Here is a 26,468-nt window from a genome sequence, read left to right as displayed (position 1 = left end):
CAATGAAAATAAATTGTACAAAAGGGAAATAGCGAGATAGCGGCTGCTTCCTTTTGACAAATGTGTCGTGCTTGTGCAGCCAATACTTTAACACATTATATACCAAGATGAAAAAAATAAAAAGAATACCTTGGACACCTCAAGGTTTTTATTGAAAATATACTCAGGAAAACAATTCAAGGACAAAGAAAGTTGGGGCACATTCAGGGCAGGTGACATTGCACCAGGCTACATGATGAGAGGCATAGATCGAGTGGACAGCCAGTGCCCCTTTCCCATGGAACTTAGAAAAATAGAGGGCTATGTGGCAGGGAGTTTCTAGGCAGTTTCTAGAGTAGGTTACATGGTCGGCACAACATTGTGGGCCAAAGGGCCTGTAATGTGCTGTAGATTTCTATGTTCAATGGCATACCTTTAAGGTGATGGGAAGGGGAATGTTAAAGGTAGGTATTTTACACAGAAAGTGGCAAGTATATGATATACACTGCTGGGGTGGTGGCGTGTCAGAGATATTAGGGACATTTAAGAAACTGACTGGCAAACGGGTGAAAGAAAAATGAAGGCCCATGTGGGAGGGAAGGGTTGGAGTTGGTTAAAAGGTCAGCACAAGATCATGGGCTGAAGGGCCTGTACAGGACTTTGCAAAAGTCTGAGGCACAAAGATGTAGCTAGGACGCCCAATACATTTGCACAGTACTGTATTAACTTAGTGTATCGCTCTGTACTGATGCCACAAAGAAAACCTTTCAGTACGTACGTGAGTGACGATATACCCAATTCTGATACAGCTCTCTATTGTGGACTGAGAGTGGGAAGGGGGCGGGGGAGGGGAATCATGGTTGGGAAGATGAAAGGGAGTGGGAAGCACCAGATAGATATTCTGTGATGACCAATAAACCAGTTGTTGGGAATCAAATGACCTTGCCTGCTATCTCAGTGCCGGGTGTGTCTGCACCCAATTCACCCCTGCCCCGGCACCTGTCTCACATCCCTTCCACGGCACCCCACCTCCACCATTCCCAACATCCTTTGCTCTCGCCAGATTTACAAACTCGCTCTCTACTCCACATTGACAAATACAGTACTGTGCAAAAAACTTAGGCATCCTAGCTATGTATATGTGCCAAAGACTATTGCACAGGACTGTAATGTGTTGTCGCATTCTATGCTCCAGGCTGATATCTGAACTACATCACAGTTCTACTCAGGTTCAACTTGGGTTATGAGAAGCTGACAAAACGGGAGAAAGATATCAGCTGAAAATTAAAACATGACCATCGCTGACAGTTTACACTTGGTACTCCTGTCTCTGGTTTGCCCTCAAGGATTATCTTCTGCTTCTGGTTAGGAGCTTGAAATCTTAAACTGAATCTTTTCCAGATGGGTCGAGGATGCTGGAGCGGAGACTTACAAAACACTAAATGTAGCAATGAAAATCAACAAGGTCATGGAAAAAAAACTGCAAGCAAAGCACTGAGACTGAGCTCTACAAAGGATGACATTGATGGCAACAGCAGGAAGCTGATAAATGGTGGGTAGGAGCAAAACCAGGACGAAACTTGGCTTGAAAGGCAAGGACAGGAAATACTTAATCTTAGTGACATTTCACACTTGAATGGCTGCAGATGCGGTGGCTGATGATTTAATATCTGATTTTCTATTTTTAAAACTATATTTTTGAGCATATGACCCTTAGGACAGAGGAGCATAATAGGCCATTCAGCCCATCAAGTCTGCTCTGCTATTCCATCATGGCTGATTTATTATCCCTCTCAACCTCAATCTCCTGCTTCCTTTTACTCTTACTCATAACATTGCTCATCGTGCTGACTAAGAAAGCACACTGTGCCACCATACACCAGTCCACCGGAACTTCATTGGAGATTTGGGCAGAACAGATTAAAAGCACAGGGAGAAGGCAAGGTTTGAGACGTATAATAAATCAGCCACAATGGAATGGCAGAGCAGATTCAACAGGCCAGACAGTCTAATTCTGCTCCTATGTCTTATGGTCTTCCACTCAATTTATCTCCCTATTGAATAATCTTAACTTTATTATCATAACCCAATCTGTCAACAATCCTTATATTTTCAATGACCTCCCTATTTTGGCATGTCACTCTGAAAACTTACTACAGGAGCAGTTTGTATCTTGCATAAATAACTAAACCTCTGTCAAAACATATCCTGCCACTAGGCCTCTGGCCTAAAATTGAATGCAACAGAGCATTCTTTCTTACATGAGTAGGTTAGTCAAACAAGAAAATGGGCATGAGATGATTTGCATTTTTAAATGCATTTATTCATAGAATTTAGATGACCCTAGCAATGCATGTTTTAATGTCCACACCTAATCGCCCTGATCTGAGGAGGCGGAAGAGATCCAACCACATTGGTAGGTCCGTAGTCACATGTGAAACAGATCCAATTAGCCTTTCCTGACGGACAACTTTGTCATCTAAAAGGAGGCTCAATCTAAAATTCACCATCAAGGGTAGCTTGAAACTCAAATTTCAAACATACTGTACTTAACTGCTTCATTTTAACAGTTCCCAGCCAACATGGTGGGATTTGAATTTGTTCCTGGATTAATGACCCAGGCTTCTGGGTTTGAAGCTTAACCACTATACAACAGTGGCCCCCTCCCCAACATCCTTACAGCTACCTCTGCCATCAATTACCTTTATCACGTTGAAAATACTGGCTTTGCCCAGATTAAGAACACTCAATTTATGGACATCCCCAATTTGTGAAAGGAATGAAAGGGTTAATGTGTGAAGAGTTTTTGATGGCTCTGGGCCTGTACTCACTGGAGGTTAGAAGAATGATGGAAGGGGGGATAATAGGGAAACCTATTGAATATCGAAAGGCATAAATAGAGTGGATGTGGAGAGGATGTTTCCCATCATGGGTGAGTCTAAGACCAGAGGGCACACCCTCAGAACTGAAGGACGTCCCTCTAGAACAGAGTGGGGAGGAGTTTATTTAGCCAGTATGGTGAATCTGTGTAATTTGTTGTTACAGACGGGACTGTAGAGGCCAAGTCATTGGGTATATTTAAAGTGGAGGTTGAAGGGTTGTTGATTAGTAAAGGTGTCAAGGGTTACAAGGAGAAGGCAAGAGATTGGGGTTTGGGAGGGAACAAGTCTGCCATGACCAAACAGCAAAGCAGACTTGATGGGCCAAATGGTCTAATGCACAGAACGGGCCTTTCCAGCCCTGCCACCCAGAAACTCCCGATTTAACCCTAGCCAAATCATGGAACAAATTACAATGACCAATTAACCTACCAACCAGTAGGTCTTTGGGCTGTGGAACGAAACTGGAAAACCTAGAAGAAACCCTCGCGGTCACAGGGAGAATGTACAAGCCCCTTGCAGACTGTGGTAGGAATTGAGTCCATCCCACTGGTTCTGTAAAACACTGTGCTAGCCACTATGCTACCCTGTCACCTCAAATCCTGCTCCCATGACTTGTGGTCTCACATGAACAAGCTAGTATTATTAAATTTCGAAGTCGAATGTACATACAATGTTTTTTCCTTCCTACAAATAGATTCGATCCAGTTCTCTCACATCCATTTTAGTGATTGTATTCCATCAATTTCATCTGCTTTTGACGTCACTTGTCACAACAACAAGGAGGTACAGGCACCATTTTGAATTATTTATGTGTATTTTTCAAGTAGGAATAGAGCTGAGTTATGGGTTGTGTGTGTTTTTTTTCCCTTCAGACACCTATCTTTTAACCAGCCTTGGCCTATAAATCCCATGCATTTATTTTAAAATTAAGGTTAAATGCCTTATTTGCTTTGTCCATGCTGATTATCTTAAGATAGTCATCCAGTCCCCTCTGACATCAGATTTGTTAACAGACAATGAACCCAACATTACCTCAATAATTTTGCTCTCTTTTTGCATAACTTATTGAATTTTTCTATGCATTTCTTAATTCACAGTATATTTTATGCTACAACGTGTAGTTATTTTGCATGCCTTGCTCTGTACTGCTGCCGCAAAACAACAAATTTCACCACATACGTCAGTGATGATAAAACTGATTCAGTTCTTGTTGAGTGTCGAAGCCCAAAACTTCCTTTCACCACATCTCCAGGTTTTATTTCCTGCTCCACAGTGATGAACAACCACCCTGCTAGATTTGGCATATCGTGCTTCAAATTACATCATTCAGGCAACAACTCAGCCGTGTAATAGTGAAACAACCACAATCTCATGACTCTAACGAACGTGTGTTGTCTCTTGTCACCGAGGTTCTGTATCACTGAGAACAGCTTTATTTCCAGCAGGTTAAAGTCAGGTGATAAAAGAGGTTAAAGGTTAGCTCCCAGCTTCTCTCGCTCAGTCACTTCCCACACGTCCTTCCCCCAACAGATTGCAAACTGTCAAGATTAGCATAAGGATTGGAAGAACTCGTAGTGCTCAGAGCAAATGCATGCACAATCCATTATTTAGATGGAAATGAGAAACAAAAAGAATCTGAAGAGGAATTTTAATTGTGTGAAAAGATGAGGAACTCCGCTCTGCACAGAGGTGAAGAGCTGGGAAGTTGATTTGAGAAAGAGATACAGGGCTGGAGAAGGGGGTATCTGATACGAGAGGACAGAAGGCCACAGAAGAAAGAAAAGGGGGGAGGAGCAGCAGAGATGGGCCGGCAAGGAGATAAGGTGAGGCGGGGAAAGGGGATGGGGGATGGTAAAAAGGGGCAGGGGGGACATTACCAGAACTGGGGTGGTACCATTCACCTGCCACCCCACCAGCTTCCACGTCCAGCACACAATTCTCCGCAACCACTATCTCCAATAGGATTCCATCACCGAGCACACCTTTCTCTTCCCACCACTACCCAACCCCACTTTCTGCTCTCCACAGGGATCGCTCCCTACGCGACCCCCTTGTCCATTTGTCACTCCCCACTGATCTCCCTCCTGGCGCTTATCCTTGCGAGCGGAACAAATGCCACACCTGCCCCTACACTTTCTCCCTCACTACCATTCAGGGCCCCAAACAAATCCTTCCAGGTGAGGCGACATTTCACCTGTGAGTCTGTTGGGGCCATCTACGGTGTCCGGTGCTCCCAGCGTGGCCTCCTGTATATCGGTGAGACCCGACGTAGATTGGGAGACCGCTTCACCGAGCACCTACACATGGTCCACCAGAAAAAAGTGGGATCTCCCAGTGGCCACCCATTTTAAATCCCCTTCCCATTCCGATATGTCAATCCGTGCGTGACCTCCTCCACTGTCGCAATGAAGCCACACTCAGATTGGAGGAACAATGCTTTGTATTCCATCTGGGTAGCCTCCAACCTGATGGCATGAACATCAATTTCTTGAACTTCAATGCCCCCACCCCCTCACCATCCCCTTTTGTCTCTCTCACCTCATCTCCTTGTCTTCCCATTTGTGGTGCTCCTCCCCACTTTTCTTTCTTCCAGGGCCTTCTGTCCTCTCCTATTAGACTTCCCCTTCTCCAGCCTTCTGTCTCTTTCACCAATCAACTTCCCGGCTCTTTACCTCCCCTCTCCCCCTCCCGGTTTCATGTATCATCTTCAGTTTCTCCCTCCCTCCCCCACCTTTTATTTCTACTTCTCAATTTTTTTTCCTCCTCCAGTCCTGCCGAGTGGTCTCGGCTCGAAACATCAACTGTACTCTTTTCCCAGATGCTGCCTGGCCTGCTGAGTTCCTCCAGCATTTTGTGTGTGTTGCTATGAGTTACAGTCCTTTTTAGGATTGGTTAATTACTAAAACAGGTTCCTGCCAAACCTGTCTACGGAAGCTCCACCCTTGAACTCATTACTACAGATCGGGAAGAAATGGCAATGGACAAAGCAGTGTGAGGTAGCTTTCCAAGAGGAAAAGGAAACGGCGACATCAGACACTCACACATTACGATCCACATCATCTAATAAAGCTTACCATGCACTGTTTGCATGTCAGCTCAGAACTGCACAGAAGTCTTGGGCACATATACGCAAGACTTTTGGACAAGTACCGTATTTGCCAACGTGGAAGGGAAAGCGAGTTTTTAAATTAACAAGAGCAGAAGATGTAGGGAATGGCAAGGGTGGAGTTCCGCGGGAGGGGTATGAGACACACCCAGCCCCGAGACACCAGGCGATGTTTGGAATCAAATGACAATTGGTTTTTTGATCATCACTCTCTGGTGCTTCCTTTTCCCAACCATGATTCCCCTCTCCCTGTCCCCTTCCCACTCTCAGTCCACAAAAAAAAGACCCACATCAGAATCAGGTTTATCATCACTCACATGTCATGAAATTTGTTTCTTGCTGTAGTAGTACAGTACAATACATAAAATTACTACAGTACTGTGCAAGAGTCTTAGGCACCCTGGTTATACAGTACTGTACATTCAAAGCTGTAAGAACCACTTCCTGCAGTCCCACAGTCAACTCCCACAACCACCAGAGGAAGCCCCAGAACCCAAGGTTGTTTCATAGCCACAAATCTACCTGCAAGCAGAATCAAGAAAAGTGTTACCCCACAAGTGTTACCCCCTTATCAGGAAAAGTGTTACCCCACAAGAGTAAAAAATCCTCCACAGATTAAACCTTTAGGCCTGGACGGGACAATTTAAATTTTACTATGCTATGCCTGTATATAATAGCTGTCTACTATGTCTACTGTTGAGATGCTTTCTATATTGAGTTGGATTTTATAGCTAAGCAGGGAGGAGTGTTGTGTATACAATATTTCAGTAATATTTTAGTAATATTGTAAATATGTTGTCTGAGGAAGCATTTTTTATTTAAATAATTCATTATGGCCTATGTGTAAAAATAAGTGAATTGCATTCATCACGACACTACCACGTGATATGCGCCTGCCTTGCTGAGAGTAAAACTTAACATACACCAGTTATCCCTGGCCATGTGTTTTCATTTCAATTAGTTTAATGTTTCCGAGCTGCAAAACATAACAGATTGGGCACAGGGCTAGCAAACCCAAACCATTAAAGCACAGAGCCACGGCAAAATGCCAACAGAAGCTCCAGAGACCTTATCCCTGGGGGAAGAAAAATCAGCTGTCTGCATAAGGACAAGGACAAGTACATAAAGGTGTATTTCTTAATCTCAAACGTTGGCAGCCATTTATAGTTTTGTTAGAGTACATGATTTTCTTTTCCTTCCCCTGATAATCTGACCGACAGCATACAAATATATTTCATAATTTCACTCTTGCATAGGATTACATTAAACAGACAGATGAGGAGATTGCTTCAAACAACAATGTAACCTCTGCAGGAGCCGAGATAGGGCCATGTCTTGCTGAGGCACCACACTTTGTACATCTGCGAATGGCGGGTAACTGTGCACAACCAAGAGATACAGCCAGATCCTACCCACATACGGACATCATATTAAAACCACTGGATCATCATCGAGCAATTATAGCTAGTGGCATATGAGACTTATAAAGTACATTCAAATCACTGTGAGTTCATCAGTCTGATGGCTTGGTGGAAGAAGCTGTCCTGGAGCCTGTTGGTCCTGGCTTTTATGCTGCGGTACTGCTTCCCCAATGACAGCAGCTGGAATAGATTGTGGTTGGGGTGGCTCGGGTCCCCAGTGATCCTATGAGCCCTTTTTACACACCTGTCCTTGTAAACGTCCTGAATCATGGGAAGTTCACAACTACAGATGCGCTGGCCTGTCCACATCGCTCTCTGAAGAGTCCCGTACCAGGCAGTGATGCAGCCAGTCAGGATGCTCTCAATTGTGCCCTTGTGGGGGCCCATACCAAACTTCCTCAACTGTCTGAGGTGAAGGAGGCACTGTTGTGCCTTTTTCACCACACAGCTGGTGTGTACAGACCACGTAAGGTCCTCGGTGATGTGGATGCTGAGGAACTTAAAGCTGTTTACCCTCTCAACCCCAGATCCATTGATGCCAATAGGGGTTAGCCTGTCTCCATTCCTCCTGTAATCCACAACCAGCTCCTTTGTTTTTGCAACATTGAGGGAAAGGTTGTTATCTTGACACCAGTGTCAGAGAGATGACTTCTTCCCTGTAGGCCACCTCATTATTGTTTGAGATTAGGCCAATCAATGTAGTGATGTCGGCAAATTTAATTAGCAGATTAGAGCTGTCGGTGGCAATACAGTCATGGGTATACAGGAAGTAAAGGAGGGGACTTAGTACACAGCCCTGAGGGGCTCCTGCATTGAGAGTCAGAAGGTTGGAGGTGAGGGAGCCCACTCTTACAATCTGCTGGTGGTCTGACAAGAAGTCCAGGATCCAGCTGCACAAGGCAGAGGTCTCTGAGCCTCTTGTCGAGCCTGGATGGAACTATGGCGTTGAATGCGGAACTGTAGTCCAAACAGCATTCTCACATAAGAGCAAACACGAGGAAATCTGCAGATGCTGGAAATTCAAACAACAACACACACAAAATGCTGGTAGAACAGAGCAGTCTAGGCAGCATCTATAGGGAGAAGCGCTGTCGATGTTTCGGGCCGAGACCCTTCGTCCTGACGAATGTTATTCTCACATAAGCATCCTTCTTCTCCAGATGTGTAAGGACGGTGTGTAGAGCTGTGGCTATTGCGTCATCTGTCGGTAGGCGAATTGTAGAGAGTCCAGTTTGGGTGGTAGCAAGCTGCAGATGTAATCCCTGACCAGCCTCTCAAAGCATTTGTTTATTATTAAGGTGAGTGCGACAGGACACCAGTCATTCAGGCATGTTACCTTGGTCTTTTTTGGTACAGGGACAATAGTGGATGTTTTGAAGCAGGCGGGAGCTCTACACTGAGAGAGGGATTAAAAATGTCAGTAAACACACCTGCCAGTTGTGCTGTGCACATCCTGATTACTCACCCTGGGATGCTGTCCGGTCCTGCAGCCTTGCGACTGTCCACCCGTTGGAAACATCTGCGTACCTCAGCCTCAGAGATGACCAGGTTACGGATTGTAGTGGTGGCTATCCTTGGAGTCTCAGAGTTAGCAATATCAAACCGAGCGTAAAAGCGATTGAGCTCAACTGGAAGAGAGGCTGCGATGCAACGTTTGGCTTTAAAGTCTGCGATGGTATGCAGTCCTTGCCACAAGTCACGTGTGCTAATGTATATTAAAGCAAATTAACATCAGATACTCAAAAATCTGAGGTAAAATCAAATGTCAGTCATTATTGACAAGTTTACTTCTTGCCCGATAGGAAAGTTTCAGACTGTAAATATTTTAATAAGTTTGGAATATTGGCTTGAGAGTTGAGATCTAGATTTGCCTATCCTCTGCATGAAAGAAGATATTGTCTGGAAATTTGAACACCACTGTGCTAAGTGACTGGATCAGCAAAATTAACAGGATGTTTGACTTAAAGTAACTAATATTTTTCTAAAAGTACAATGAATCTTGTTAACTTACTCCATGAACTCCCACGGAAATCGCAGGGTAATACAAAGTGCTGACATCCTTTCCAATTCCCTGGAAGGATTCCATCTCTTCAATTCTGGCTGTGGCAACTTTCTCACTTGCTCAGTTTTCAGACTATTTACTGTAAATACTAGCCCATGGCAGACTATATCTAAACCTGAGAGGGAACTTCTTCACTCAGGAGAGTGGTGCGAGTGTGGAATGAGCTGCCAGCAGAGGCGGTGGATGTGGAACTGATTGCAACACTGAAGCGAAGTTGGGATAGGCTCATGAATGGGAAGGGTATTGAGGGCTGTGGTCTAGGGGCAGATTGACAGGACGAGGCAGAATAATAAATTGGCATTGACTAGATAGGCTGAAGGATCTGCTTCTGTGTTGTAGTGCCTTATGACTAGGTGAAAGCTACAATACTCTGCACAAATCCATTGGCACCGAAAACACCGCCCATTGTGAATACAAGCAAATGTCAAATCATTATCAAGTTAATAATCCAATTTAGTTTGAGCCAGAAGCAGCAAGAGGGCACCCCAGCACCTGAAAGGAGGAATGAGAAAAGTTGCTGTTTCTGACCCACAGGGATTTGATAACTTAAGCTCAGCCACCAATGATTGAATGGGGCCGTGTGGTAATGCTAAGCAATAATGCTAATCAACAAGCTCCTTGGGCACCTCAATCCTCGATTTCCTCACTTGCACACCTCAGTCAATTCTCATTGGCAACAACATCTCCTGCACCACCACCATCAGCACAGTTGCATCCCCCTGCTCTACTCGCTTTCCACTTATGACGATGAGGCAACTCCAATGCCACATTCAAGTTTGCTGATGAAATCGAAGCTGCTGATAGCTTTAGGAGCTGTCAGCATATAGGAGAGCTTTAGGAGCTGTCAGCATATAGGAGAGCTTTAGGATCAGCATATAGGAGGGAAATTGAAAATCTGGTTGAGTGGTGCCTCAGCGACACCCTCTCACTCAAGGTTTGTTGTTCCTCTCGCCAAGGCTGCCGCCTGATGCACATTGCCTGTTTTTTTTTTAAACAAGGTTCAAACATGCTCGACGCTCAACCCAGCCAGCACAGACGGAAAGAATGCAGGGAGCCGGCCGGATTCCAACCCAGGACCACTCGCTTTCGGCCGGCTTCGTTCAAAGTCAGCAAAACCAAAAACCTGATTATTGACTACAGGAGGAAGAAATTGGAGATTGATGAGCCAGTTCTCGTCAGGAGATCAGAGGTACAGAAGGGTCAGTAACCTTACATTCCTTGGCATTAACTTCTCAATGAATCTGTCCTGGGACTAGCATGCAAGTACCATTACAAAGAAGGTACGGCAGCACCTCTACTTTCTGAGAAGGTGGCACAGTTTTGGCATGTCATCTAAAACTTTGACAAACTTAGACTGAATTGACTTTATTTCTTACATGCTTTACATGTTACATGTAACGAGAGCATCTTGGACCTCCAGGTGGTCCACAGCAGGGGTGATTGATATGTTTGTGGCCTAAGGTAGAAGGAGATGAGTTATACAGCTCTCATTACATGCACGTGCAGTTCAACCCTTTCAGTGAAAATACAGAAAGTTTGTTAATAACTCATCTCCTTCTACCTTAGGCTACGAACTTATCAATCACCCCTGTTGTGGACCACTTCTGGAGGTCCAAGTCGCCAACTTCTACAAAGAAGGGATCCGTATGCTCCACAACCGCTGGACTAAGTGTGTAAGTGTAGGAAAAATAAATGTGCGAGGTTTTCTAAAATTGACTCCTTCCACATTAGGCCACAAACTTATCAATCACCCCTCATACTTGGATAATAGATTTACTTTGAACTTTTGAATGAGGGATTTTCAAACAAAAGTGGGAACATTAGGCAGCACATCTACAAGGAGCATAGCCACAATAGATAGAGCATAGACTGGAAAATTGGATGAAGCACAAGATACAGAGACTTTAGCCTGGGACAAGAACACCAGCATCAGAATGTGATACAGAAAGAGTGAGTAGTTCACTCAGAAAAAGATCACCATTCACCTAGATAGGCAGGAGGATGTTAAAGGAACCTCCACAACCTTGTTGTAGGGTTTGGAGGCTTGCTTGCCTCAATGTCCGGGAGAACTATGTTGGCTGGAGTCAGGGCTTTATGCTTTGGCTCTTGGTAAGGTCACCCATGACAAACAGGTCAAAGGATAGAAGACAGACTGAGAGTGGTCCACCGGTCCTCCAGGTTCAGGAGTTCTGCTCAGATTCTGTAACAGAAACTGCAATCAGGAATCCTTCTCCATCTGAGTATGATGGGATTCCTGAATCTCCACCTGACTGCAAGACTGACAGTACTGAAAACCGAGCTACTGACACGAAGGAACGCTAAACACCAGTGGAGATGGAGGACCTTCATTGCTGCCATAAATGCCAAAGGCAAAAAGGGGAGTAGAAAGAGATGGTAAAGGAAAACAATTCAAGAACAAGGGCATTTAAGTTACTTGCTGACTTAAAGAGTTAAGCAACCTATTTCTGTACCGCAACTTCCACATCCATCATTGATCTATTCGTACCATTAACACACTGACCCGGCATGGAAACTTGGACTGAACTGAGCTTTATTCAAATATTAATGAAGTTACATAATTAAAGTGCACTTTTTAAGTGAGAGGACAGATTCTCTGAAGAGTCACAGCCTCTGGCGATTTTTCTTGTTCAACCCCAGAACTTAATAAAAGGTCCCAGCAAAGTTCCTCTTTACCAACCTGAGATAACTCAATGTTTTGTTGGGAAGAAAACTTGCCTCCACACTAAATCAATTTATACTTCAGTTCACATGACTGCTGATATAATGGACTGTCTGATACAGTAGTTGCCATGGGCTTCTGAAACGAGTGCTAAGAATGTGGAAGTCTGTGTGCCTTTATCTCAGCCCACTCCCATCTCATCTAGGTTCATTGTGCTTCTAATCATCGCTGGTACAGAACATCTTTGTAGAGCATTTATGTGGGAGGTTTCAGGCATGCTCCCAGGTCACCAGCCCGTCAATGTCTATTAAAGGGGCATTGTCTTTGTGGAAAAGTATTTAGTCAAATACTTCATATGAAGAGAAAGAAGGGCCAGAGGATTAGATGGCATTCTGATTACGTGACAAGTATCCACTGACTGTGACACCAACTACATTTTGTGTTCAGTTTCTTTACCCTGCTTTCAGAATGTAACAATGGATCAGAGCCAGGGGTGGAAGCCATGACTTACCAGCTTCGCTCTCTAACCCCTGACATGCTAATGTCAACAGCAACATCCTGCCTCTTGTACAGCTGACGCCTGCGATTATTGGAAAGATATTGTTCCAACCAAACAGCTCAACTGGATCAACGACACACATCTTACAGCAAAGAAATGCCCTCTGGACATCTCAAGCCTTCAATATCTGAGAGACACGCTTCAGGAATGGCTTGGAGCATTCCCCACTTGTTAGAGTGCAGATCCAACGACCCTTGAAGCTTTACCTCAGAATCGGCTTATTATCACTGACATACATCATGAAATTTGTTGTCCAGAGGGGAGCCCTTTACTGTAAGACGTATGTTGTTGATCCAGTTGAACTATTTGGTCAGTACAATATTTTTCCAACAATCGCAGGCGTCAGCTGTACAAGTGGCAGGATGTTGCTGTTGCTACAAAACATTAAAAAAGTACTGTAGAACTAAAACTAGAGTGCGTAGGATTAAGGTGAGATGTGGATGATTTAAAAGAGACTTGAAAAACAACATTCTGCCACTTCCTCTGTGACACTGGCTACCTCAGTAAATAAATATATTTAAGACAAGGTTGGATAGATTTTTGCATAGTAGGGGAATTAAGGGTTATGGGGAAAAGGCAGGCAGGTAGAGATGAGCCCATGCCCGGATCAACAATGATCTTATTGAATGACGGAACAGACTCGATGGGCCAGGTGGCCTACTCCTGCTCCTATTTCTTATGTTCTTATGTAATTGTACTGACCAAGTAACTCAACTGATCAACCAGATTGTCACACTGTCCTTGTCCCACAGAAAATTCTTCCTATATTAATTCAATTCTCTCTCCCTTATACCCATTTCTTCCCCACTTGCCCTACATCTATTTACACCTCCAACACCCTCACTATCTTGTTTTCTGATTCAAAACTGGCTTACTTTCATGATGGACATCCAGTCCCCATACACCTCCAGCCACACCAGGATGGACTGAAGGCACTCCTTCCTTGAATACGGGAAGAGAGGCCAAGCAAGCCTCCCTCCCTCACCCACTGCACTTCCCTATTTCACTCCTACATTGAACACTCACCCTCCATCACCCTGTCAATCAATCTCTCCAGCCAATCACATTCCTCTGTGCTGTCCATCCTTGAAACTTTTCTTCAACCTCAAAACATGTTCAACTACATCATATTGGGGACACGTCAGAAAGATCATTAACCTGAAACCTTCTCAGCTTCTCTCCTTCTGCCAAAACTGACTGATCTGCTGATGATTCTCTGTACTTATCTTTGTAGATAATGCAATTAGTCATAAGATAATCTTATAACATTGATTACATACTTGAGTTATTCCCTCAGTAAAACACCAAAAGAGATATACCAAAATAACAAAAAAAGAAAAATTCTTTTCTAAAGTTTTTTAAAATCAGCATCAGGTTTGTTGTTACTGACATACGTGTTAAACTCTGCCGCTTTGTAGCACAGTACAAAACATAAAAATACAAGCTACAGTAAAAAAATAAAATAACGCAGAAGAGGAATAATGAAGCAGTGTTCACGGGCCATTCTGAAAGCTGATGGCAGCAGGGAAGAAGCTGTTCCAAAAATACAGTGTGGGTCTTCACTCCTGTACCTCCTCCATGATGGTAGTAATGGAAGATGGCATGTCCAAGGTGCAGAAGCTTGTGCGCATGCGGAAGCTGACTGAATCGACAATTCTCTGCAGCCTTGTTTGATCCTGGCAGTGTTGCAACCATTCAGAATGCTCTTCACCGCACATCTGAGAAATTTGCTAGAGTCCTTGGTGGCATGCAAAATAGCCTCAAACTCCCATGAAATATAATCACTGGCATGCTTTCTGTGTGATTGCATCAATATATTGAACCCAGGATAGATCCTCTGAGATGTTTGCTTCCCAGCACAGCACAAAATGGGCTCAAGGAAGTAGCTGACTTTTACTTGTATCCACTTTCTGTCTGATGCAAGGGAACTTCCCTTGTTGCTGGGTAGGAAATTACATTTTTGAGACTCAGTGAAAACAAGAGCAAGGCAATTTATTTCTGGTCAGGATAGTGTACAACTTCTAGCTCTTGTCAAGTTGATATTCTCATGCACCCACGTCTCTTCTGCCTCCTTGAAAAAAGATGAGTTCAGCAATTTTACTGTGTAACGTCAATGAGTCTTCTAAATGGAACACAGACTGAGACCACGGCACACCAATAACAAGAGGAAGTGAAAAATCAGGTGGTTAGCAAGCAGGCTTTAACTAAGATGAGACATTTCTTCAGATACTCCGTGGAGAACCTTCTGACTGGTTGCATCACCGTCCGGGACAGAGGCTTCAATGCACGAGATCAAAAGAGGCTGCAGAGGGTTGTCAACACCATCACAGACACTAGCTTCCCCACCATTGAGGACATCTTTAAAAGGCAATGCCTGAAGAAGGTAGCATTTGTCATTAATGACCCTCACCATCTAGGGCATGCCCTTTTCCCATTATTACCATCAGGAGGTGATAAAGAGGCTAAAGACCCAAACTCAAAGCTTTCGGAACAGCTTCTGCCATCCAATTTCTGAAGGGTTCATGAACTCCTAACACAACCTCACTACTCTTCTTTTGGACCATTTATTTATTTTAATTTTTCATAGAATAATACAGGTGGAGCTGAACCAGAGTTGTGTTCTGTCAACACTCTTGTATAGATCAGAATATTGGCAAATTGATGGCAGCGACCTTGCCAAACTGTTGTCATTCCACACCATGAACCTCCAGAAGATCCTGTGCATTTTCTGGTCAAGAAAGATCTCCAACCTCACCCTACTTCTTTCAGTGCCATCAAGAGGACATGGCTATAATCATCATGAGGAAACGCTGGAGATGTATTGGGGCATGTGATGAGAAGAGAGGCCAACTCCATCATCACTGGTCCCCTGAAGGGCAGAGGAAACCCTGGAGACCAAAGACAACTTGGTGCTGTAACGTAGAGGCAGAAATGAGGACCCTGAACCAGCACCTGGGGCACAATAGGGAAGATGGACAAAGAAAGACAGGTGGAGGACCCTCATTGCTGCCCTAAGCAGCAGCAGTGTAACGGGCAGATGGATAGAGAATACAGCAGAAGAACAGGCTCTTCAAGTCAGCTTGTCCATGCCAACCATGGTACAGGTCTCAATCTAGTCCCATTTGCCCATGTTTGGCCCAAATCCCTTCAAGTCCCCTTCTATCCACATACTTGCCCAAATATCTTCTAAATGTTTTTAGTGTACCTGCCTCAACCACCTTCTCTGTCAGCTCATGCATCACTCTCTGCATGAGGAAGTCACCCCCTCAGGTCCCTTTCAAATCATTCACATCTCACCTTAAATCTATGCCCTCTAGTTTTTAGTTTGTTATGACCCCAGCCCCCTCCTTTGTGAGAATCGCAAGAGCCCTAGTGAAGGGGGGGTCAATGACCCAAGAGAGAGAGCGACGTGCTGAAATTGGACTCAGGAAAATAAGAGAGAAGCCTTAAGGTTTGGAATGTGGTCTGGCCTCTCAGCCAGACAAAAGCCACGGGCATGGCCATTGTCTCTTGGAGACACCTTTGTGGAATGGGGACTGGACTACGTGCAAACCCTCAGGGCAACGTGGGCTGGGTGATGGGGAAAGATTGCCTCACCCCACCCTGATTGACAGCTACAACCCTGCAAGTCCCGATAAAAGGTGGGCTGCCGAGGCGGCCCCTCAAACGCACCAAGGAGACACACTAAGAAGACACGATAGCGCTTCCCGTCGGAGCGGGAAGCCATTTTGAAGGAAGCCACGTGCGTTAGATTCCGGATCGGGAGTCTGTGGCTGAAACCAAAGGAAAAACCGTTTTTAACTAACAACAGGGATTTGCTTCGCAAAGACAACGGGCAAGTGTTCCTTTCTCTCACCAATCTCTCTCTCCAACACGTGAAATGCCAGCGGTTCCCAAACGAAAAAGCCTGCAGATTTATGAGTGACTTTTATATTTCCATTGGACTCAGTATTATCCCCTAGACAATGATAGAGCTTATTTCTGATTGATTATTATTATACCTGTGCTTTAGATTGAGTATTGACGATGTATATGATCTGAATGTTTTGTATTAACCATACGTTTGTGCCCCTTTATAAATAAAAAACGTTTGAAAATAGTACCATCAGACTTCAGCGGACCTCTCTATCTTTGCTGGTAAGTCACCCAGTTACGGGGAACGTAACAAGTTCTACAGGTTTTTTTTTTAAATGTATTGCTCTGTACTGCTGATCCAGAACTACAAATTTCACAACATATTTCAGCGATAATAAATTTCATTCTGACAGAAAGCTTCAAGGGTCATTTGATCTGCATTCAAGCAGACAAGTAGAGAATGTTCCATGCCATTCCTGAAGCATGTCTCGCAACTGGCTGAAGGGTGGAGATGTGCAGATGGGAGCCACTTGCTGCAAGATATCTGTATGGTTCATCCAGTTGAGTTATTTGGTCAGAAAAAGCTGCAGAGGATTGTAAACTCAGCCAGCTCCATCATTGGTATTATCCTCCCTACTATCGAGCACATCTTCAAAGGGCAATGCCTCAAGGATGCAGCATCCATCATCAAGGACCTTCGCCACCCAGGACGTGCAAAGTACAGTTATTATCAGAGTCCATGTACCGTATGTCGCCATACACTACAGTGAGGTTCATTTTCTTCACAGTAAATACAAATAACCACAACTGAATCATGAAAAACTGCAAAGACACAGAAATAACCAGTGTGCAAAAAACAACAAATTGTGCAAATACAAAAAGTAAAAACAGAATTATAATGATAATAAATATTGAGAACGAGAGTTGTGGAGTCCTTGAAAATGAGTCCATAGTTTGTAGAATCAGTTCGGTGCTGGGGTGGGTGAAGTTAGCCAATCTGGCTCAGGAGACTAATGGTTAAGGGATAATAATCGTTCCTGAACCTGCTGATATACAGATACAAGGCTCCCGTATCTCCTGCCTGATGGCAGCAATGAGAAGAAAGCATGGCCTGAATGGAGAGGGCACTTGATGATGGAGATTGCTTTTCTGTGACAGTGCTTGTTGCTACCTTCAGGGAGGAGGTACAGTAACTTGAAGATGCACAATCAATATTTAAGAAACAGCTTCACCATCAGAATTCTGAGTATCTCATTATTTTGATCTCTTTTTGCACTATTTATTTTTATATTTTATTTCTTAGTGATTTTTAATGTATTGCACTGTACTGCTACCACATAACACATTTCATGACATGTGTTAATGATAATAAACCTGATTCAATGGTATCTCCAAGGGTATGAATGACCAAAAAAAAAGGAAGAATTGTGGTGGAAACACAATGATATTGGTGGCATTGAAAAGATAAGCAGCGAGACACTCTTCATTAGGAGGTGGTCATTCCCTGGCACTCATGTTAATAGACATTTATCAGTTGTTAAGCATTTCATTTTCTGAGCAGTTGTAAGCAGAACTTAAACAATCATCAATCACCTCCATTTTTAATTCTTATAATGCAAGCAAGGCCACTAGAAGCAGTAACTAAAGATAGCCAACCTACACTAGTGCCCCTAAAAACTGTTGCCTTGGGGCTTGAGACAAATTACTTTTAACAATCACAACCATCTTCCTTTTTGCAAGATATAATGCCAGCCGGTGGAGAGGTTTCCCTTCAATTCCTGCTGGCACCAATTTCACCAAGGATCCTTGATGCCAAACGTTGTCAACTATTGCCCCAATGTCAAATACATTCATTGTTAATTACAGAACTATAGTGAGTCCTAGAGCAAGTAGCTCCCAGCACTGCCAAGTGGCCAGAACTTAATTTGAACAAGTAGATAATTGGTGAATAAGAGCTGCTTAACAGCACTGCCAGAGCCACCTTCCATTATTTTGAATACATCAGAATAGTTATTAACTGCTTTGGATTTGTCCTTTTGGCAGATAATGTCCCACATTGTTAGATTATTGGCACTGGTTCTCTACTTCTGAAGCTAATTCAGTTTGACAGCTGGTATTGGAAAGGTAAACAGATTGATCACAATCATAGTCAATGATCAAACAAGTTCAACAGGTCATTTAGCCGATTCCTATTTCTTCTTTATCAAAATCAAAACATAACCAATGTCAAAAAACAATTTCTATTTATTTTCATAGGTCAGCAGATCGCAACCCCAACTTTTGAATCACCAGCTTCCAACTGAGACTCAAGCACTAAGATTTACCCCAACACACTGGCACAGTACTGATGGGCTGCTGCTCTGTAGGGTTGCCAACTTTCAGATGCGATACCTCAAAACTACTCTTGGATGAATACAAAGATCCCATAGAACTATTTTTTAAAAAAAAGAGAAGGAAGACCCACCAACCCCACCCAACTTTCTAATATTTAACCCTTTGTCAACATGACTAAAAACTGATTTTCCGATTATTTCCACACCATCGTCTGTACAAACTGGTTGCAATGTTTCCTGCAATACAACATCAACCCCATTTTGTAGCATTGCCACAAGAAAGCAGCATTCATCATTGAGGACCTCCACTATCCAGGACATGGTCTCTTCTCACTGCTACCATCAGGAAGGAGGTACAGAAGCCTTAGGTCCCACATCACTAGGTTCAGGAACAATTATTACCCTTTAACCATCAAGCATGGTTAAGTGGCAATAAGGGGTTATCCTGAACCAGTACGGATAACTTCACTCACCTCAGAGACCTTACCACCCATGTTCTCAGTATTTATTTATTTGCAAAATGTGTCTTCTTTTGCATTTTGATTGTCTGTCAATCTTTGTAGATTTTCACTGATTCTTTGTTCAACAGTGAATGCCTGCAAGGAAGTGTGTGTGTGTGTGGGGGGGGGGGGGGGCGTGTGCACTATATTTTTTCTTGCCCCTTACGGGTGTTTGGGGACAGGTCGCTATACAAATGCAAGCCTTTAAGCCTTTCATTCTCAAGTTAACTCTGTTCACACACATCATTTGCAACACCTGATATTCTTCCTCCTCAGGAGAGAAGCAGTTACAATAAAATGTCTAATTTGAAGAACTTTAGCCTTGCTGCATTGGAAACCAACAGTTCTGGAGCCATAAAGCATCATCTGCAAGTCAGGGAGCAACTGGTTATTGTCTACAATGTTAGCTTAGAGATTAGTTTAGAGATAATCTTACAAGAATCCTATAAGTGTTGGAACAATTCAATCATTTCAAAGTACTTCAGAACGAGTAAATAAACTATTCTGATTTAATGTGGAAAACCTCAATCTTTTTCAACAGGATAAAAGCCATTTCAACTCAATGAGAAATAACTGGTCCAGAGATGATCAAAGGAGATCCACTGGCTAAAGCAGAATGAGAGGCAATGTATGGAACTCTGAAACAACAAGGGGAAAGATTGTTTTAAAAATTCCCTTTCCTATATTCACATGTTGAGAATAAGTTTAGCAGATACTGGAGCACAAACCTAAACCAGCAAAAAGGTCACACCACAAAGAACATTTAGTTAGACTCAGGCAGCTTCATCATGGGCACTTAGCCTCACTAGCATTGAAGACATCTTCAAAAGGCGACGCCTCAAGAAAGGAACATCATTGAGTATCCCTGTTACCTCTTCTCATTAATACCATCAGGCAATACATAAAGGATTCTGAAAACACACACTCAAAAGTTTTAGGAACTTTACTACTTGGATAATTTGTGGGGTTTTTTCCTTTTGCTGTCCATTGGGTGTTGGTCTTTCTTTTTCTTTAAATTCAGTTATTTCAGGTTTCTTGCTTTGTGACTGCCTGCAAGCAAACAAAACTCAAGATTGTATATTTTATACATTCGTTGAATATAAATGTACTTTGAATCTTTCCCTCTGCCTTCAGATTTCTGAATGGTCCGTGAACCTATTACAACTATCTCACTATTTTTGCTCTTAGTACACCACTTATATATTTCTTGTTGTAATTTAAAGTATATTTTATGTCTTGCACTGTAATGCTGCCATAAAACTACACCGATGCTGTCATGCTATCACGACATATGTCACTGATAATAAACCTAATTCTGATATTTCCAGAGAAGTAGAGATTAAGCTACCACGAGGAAATCTGCAGATGCTGGAAATTCAAGCAACACACACAAAATGCTGGTGGAACGCAGCAGGCCAGGCAGCGTCTATAGGGAGAAGCACTGTCGACGTTTCGGGCCGAGACCCTTCGTAACTTTCGGTTAGTCCTGACGAAGGGTCTCGGCCCGAAACGTCGACAGCGCTTCTCCCTACAGATGCGGCCTGGCCTGCTGTGTTCCACCAGCATTTTGTGTGTGTTGTTAGAGATTAAGCTAGGCTCTTTGCCCTCACTGGAAACAGGAGTGAACGTTTACTTATCACAAAAAATCTGTCATTTGTGGATGGATGGAATGAGAGACAGACAGAAACAAGTTATACTGGGTTTTAAGATACTAGCTGGAGATACCAGAAATCTGAAGGATAAGGTAAATACTGAGCAGATCAAGCTGTATTTGTAAAAAGGGACACACTTAATGCTCTAGATTGTTAAGCTTTCAAAAGAACAGGCCCATTTTGAAATAGGTCAGCTGAGAATGTCACTGAACTCAATGAAATCTTGGAGGTTAGAAATATCGATCTGAATGAACAAGGTGCAAGGCAAACTTTTCGCTGTATTGTACGTGACAATAACAATAAACCAACACAAATGTGATATGACGCTGTTCACTCTGCTTACCTCCAGCTTCGGCGGAACACCCTACAAGGCAAAGGCAAGAGCTGTTTGGAGAATTAAAGTGAGAGACAAGTAGAGCTCGAGGCCATTCCTACAGAATACCTGAGTCAGACTGCAAAGTGTTCGGTTTCTTCACCGTGGAGCAGACTGAAAACTAAACTCTTATCATCTGATCTAGCAAATGAAAGGATGACAGACAGATCAACTATTTCTTTCTTTGCACATGCTATCAGATTTAATATCACTGACGTGTCGTGAAATGTTTGTTTTGCAGCAGTTCATTGCAATACGTAAACTAAGAAATATATATACACATGTACAAATTAAATGAGTAGTGCAAATAGAGAGCAAAGCGGTGAGATAGTGTTCATTATTCAGTCAGAAATCTGATGGCAGAGAGGAAGAAGCTGTTCTTAAAACATTGAGTGAGAGTCTTTGGGCTCCTATACCTCCTCCCTGCTGGTAGCAATGAAAAGAGGGCATGTCATGGTGATGAAGGTCCTTAGTGATGGATGCCACCTCTGCCATTTGATTTTACTCAAGGACCGGCAATACAATGAAGAGGAGTGCACAGCAAAAAGGATTAAAGACTCCCACCGTCTATAACTGCAGCAACCAATGAACTTTGACCAGCACCGACCGACAGGCTGCACAAACTCCTTTCGAGCAGTGGGCAACATGATGCAACTTAACTAAAGCTGCAAGCCAATTTTCACATCCTGTGGATGACTAGCAACTTCTGGTAACCCCACCAGTAAGCAGCAAAAAAAAAACCCCAAGGTAATAATAGATTCAAGATGTAAACAAAAGAGGGGCAGAGAGGAAATCAATAACGAAAGCAGAATTGTGCAGAGTACCTTCCAAATGAGAATCATAGAACACTGCAGCACTGTGCAGAGGCCATTCGGTCCACACTGTTGTACTGACCTTTTAATCTACTCCAAGAATCATCTACAACTTGTACATTTTTGCTTAAAGAAAATACTGCAGGGCAAACAAGGAAATTTATCTCCCAGAGGGCTGGGGATTCCAAGTCATTAAGAATAATTTTAGTTTTGAAAAGGGGGTGTGCAAATTAGGCAGGAAAAGAAATAAGTGCAGATACCACAAATCAGAGAAAGAGACATTCGAAACATCCAATAGGTCTGACAGCAAAATGCGCAATGCAGGGTAACAAATATCCACAAGTCAAAAATGTGCCTCCATTATTGACGTTTGAAGCACATCTATAACAAGGATTGCTTTATGCTAAAGCATGTGTCAACATTTCTAGTAAAGCTGGGTGTGTGGTTTATGATTTCAGGAAGCATATAATTCATCCTCCTACCTCCTGATACCTTTTTTTTTGTTTGAAAGTCTATGATTCCTAACTGGGATGTCAAAATACAATTGAAAATCCTGTTTCCTTAATTAACTCAGATTCTGCAGATACTGGAAGCTTCCCTTTCCTTACTGGACGTCCTTTCCTAACTGGGGAAGTTTGCCATACGAAAAAAAAACCTGTTCTACAAACGCGCCGTTACCGACGAAAAGCAAAAGGTTGTCGAATAGGTGCAAAACTGGCCGCAAAATGTCACCTAGCAAACGAATTACAAGCCCATTCACTCAGCGATGTGACGAGAATTCAGTGAACAATTCCCACGGCACCAGCTCCATCCCAGTTGCTGCTGGCACCTATGAGTGGCATCTAGCGCCAGAGACACGATCGGGCACAGACAACCTTCACAGGGTTAGTGTCACTCGGACAAGACAATCCTGCCCACTCAGACACAAAACGAGATTTAAAACAGCTTGGAGCGGCAGATGCATTTGCAGTATTGAATCTGGCCGAATAGATTTCAACCTATTTACTAGCCTCGCATTATTTTTTGCTCTCTTTTTGCACTCTTCATTTAATTCTTAATATACATTTCTTATGGTAATTCATAACATTTCATGACAGTATTATTATGCATTGCAATGCGCTGCTGCCGCAAAACAACAAACTTCACGGCATGCCATTGATATTAAACCTGATTCTGATTCTATAGGACTTAATTGCAAGAAAGAAATCCAATTTCACACTATCGCTGCTTGATCCAGAAAGGCTTACCCCCCACCCCCCCCCCCCCCCCCAGTCACGGAAAATAAAATTAGTTCCAAGGCTGCCCATCCTGCCTTAAAGGCGGTCTGCCGTAAAGTACTCACTTCGGATGGCACTGATTAGCGAGTTCCCGTCTTTGATCACTTCCTTAATGAATTTATTCGTCCTCTCCAGCTCCTGCTCGTAAGACTTGAGGCGCTCCCTGAAATCCGGGCTGTCCAGGGAGCAGTCGCTGAATTCCAGCGGCGGGTGCCCCATGATGAATCGGCGGTGCGAACGCACGGCTTCTCCCCCGCCTCAGTGCTCGCAGCCTCCGGCGCCGTGTGTGTCTTGCCTGCTCAACTCAGGTCGCTCTGCCTCTGTCACCCGGGAATCCGGCTGGGGTGAACAATGGTGCTGTCACAAAATGTTGCCAGATGTGCCTTTTCTCCCTTGCTCCGGGATGCAGCCGACTGTCGCTGCCTTCCTCTCCGGCAGTTCGTTACCTCGAGTGCCGGGGAGCCGAGCGCTGTCTCCCGTGGACGGTACAACCACGGTACTGCCCTCCCGTCCCCGCTCCGCCTGCGGTTCGCGATCGCTGGGCACCGTCACAGCGAGAGGGAGGGGCAGAGAGAGGAAAGGGAGGGCGCTGGCGCAGCCTGTTCAACGCCATCAGATGCTCCTTTTCTCATCTGTGCCTTCTGACAGACTGTCTGAATTTGTAAAACCGTTTTAATGCAACTTCCAACAAACCTGGGGAAAACACAACCCATCCTTCTCAATTCCCGAATATGGAGCCAAAGGATTCGCTATGACTTCCTCAACTGGCGTTGCAGATCCAATTAACAAACCGGGCGCCCTGTCAGAATGAATTGAGTCAAACAGTATTTTAAAGGAACAGGCCTCCTTGAGTGAAAACCGTTGCGGGTTCGGATCAAAGGATTTCGATCTGTGTCATTCCATTTTTCTCAACTGAAAGATACTGGTGTTGTCAGAATGTCTTTGAGGAATAATGGACACTCACCAATATGCTTACCAACAGAAGAGCTCCAGGACAGGTGCCACAGCCTCTGTCATGCTCCTGGCCCTGACACACCTAGAAAACAAGGACACTTATGTCAGAATGCTGTTTCTGGGATTTGTTTCGGCATTCAACACTATTGTCCCACAGACCTTGTGAAGAAACTCCTTACTCCTCGGTCTAAGTATAGCACCGGGCAACTGGGTATTAGACTTCCTAAACAACAGACCTCAGATAGTCAGGATGCACAACAGATCCTCCCTCCCCATCACTCTCTACACGGGTGCTCCCCAGGGCTGTGTGCTGAGCCCACTGCTGTACGCTCTGCTGACGGCCCAACGTTTGAGTAGTCACGTTGTCAAGTTCACCGATGACATGACAGCGGTGGGGCTCATCACCAACACTGATCAGACGGCCTGCAGAGAGGAGGTGGAAGAGCTTGAGGCCTGGTGCCGGGCAAGTTACCTCTTCCTCAACGTCAACAAGACAAAGATTGTTATCAACTTGAAGGGAACTCACAACACTCACGCCCCTTCTTACATCGACAGCACAGCAGCGGAAACCGTAAGCAGTTTCCAATCTGGGAAGGCACATCTCTCACAAACTCTCATGGTCCCAGAACACAATCAGGAAAGCTCACCAATATCTGAGGAGGCTGAAGAGAGAATATCTGTGCTCACATCATTCTGCAGATGTGCAGTGGAGAGCATCCTAACATGCTGCACCACTGCATGGTACGGAAACTGCATTTGGCAGACAGGAAGGCTCGATAGCAGATCCTCAAAACTGCCCAACGTGTCACTGAAACCAGATTGCCACATAAAGGACATGTATAGGGAAAGGTGCCGGAAAAGGGCTGGTAACATCACAAAGGATCCCACCCACCCACCTCATGGATGGTTGTCCCACTCCCATCAGGGAGGAGGCTTCCTGTCAGATCACCGGCAGGTGGTAAGAGTGGGCTCCCTCACCTCCACCCCTCTGACTCTCAATACAAGTGTCCCTCAGGGCTGCATACTGAGTCCCCTCCTTTACTCCCTGTATACCCATGACTGTGTCGCCACCCACAGCTCCAATCTGCTAATTAAATTTGCCAACGACACTACATTGATTGGCCTTATCTCAAACAATAACAAGGTGGCCTACAGGGAAGAAGTCATCTCTCTGACACAGTGGTGTCAAGAAAACAACCTCTCCCTCACTGTCACACAAACAAAGGAGCTGGTTGTGGATTACAGGAGGAATGGAGACAGGCTAACCCCTATTGACATCAATGGATCTGGGGTTGAGAGGGTAAACAGCTTTATGTTCCTCAGCATCCACATCATTAAGGATCTCATGTTGTCTGTACACACTGGCTGTGTGGTGAAAAAGGCACAACAGCGCCTCTTTCTCCTCAGACGGTTGAGGAAGTTTGTGATGGGCCCCCAAATCCTAAGAACTTTCTACAGCGGCACAATTGAGAGCATCCTGACTGGCTGCATCACTGTCTGGTATGGGAACTGTACCTTCCTTAATCACAGGACTCTGCAGAGAGTGGTGTGGACAGCCCAGCTCATCTGTAATTGTGAGCTTCCTGTGATTCAGGACACTTACAAGGACAGGTGTATAAAAAGGGCCCATAGGATCATTGGGGACCCGAGTCACCCCAACCACAATCTATTCCAGCTGCTATCATTGGGGAAGTGGTACCGCAGCATAAAAGCCAGGACCAACAGGCTCCAGGACAGCTTCTTCCACCAGGCCATCAGACTGATGCGCTCAGGCTGATTTTGAGTGTACTCTATATTACACTGACTGTTCTATTTATTATAAATTACTATGATTGCACATTGCACATTTAGATGTAAACGTAATGTAAAGATTCTTACTCCTCACGTATGTGAAGAAAGAAAATCAATTCAATTCAATACATAGCATCCACTCCAGGATCACCAGACTCAAAAGCATTTACTTTCCCCAAGCAGTAAGACTGATCAACACCTCCACCTACTAACCTGCCCCTCCACCACTACT

The 26,468-nt window shown here is 44.1% G+C and overlaps 1 protein-coding gene across 1 annotated transcript in view; it reads right to left on the bottom strand.

The window, feature by feature from the left end:
• ophn1 (oligophrenin 1) overlaps nucleotides 1-24,205 on the bottom strand; it is a 229,854-nt gene extending 205,649 nt beyond the window's left edge. The window contains exon 1 of the mRNA XM_073057890.1: nucleotides 23,557-24,205. Coding sequence (XP_072913991.1) covers nucleotides 23,557-23,710 — 154 coding nt within the window. The 5' untranslated portion in view covers nucleotides 23,711-24,205. The remainder of the gene's footprint in view (nucleotides 1-23,556) is intronic.
• Between the last annotated feature and the right edge of the window lie 2,263 nt (nucleotides 24,206-26,468).

Source organism: Hemitrygon akajei, chromosome 10, assembly GCF_048418815.1.
Source record: "Hemitrygon akajei chromosome 10, sHemAka1.3, whole genome shotgun sequence".
NCBI classification, from domain to species: domain Eukaryota; kingdom Metazoa; phylum Chordata; class Chondrichthyes; order Myliobatiformes; family Dasyatidae; genus Hemitrygon; species Hemitrygon akajei.
Note: the sequence above shows the minus strand (reverse complement) of the source record. Positions and strands in the feature narration are given on the sequence as shown.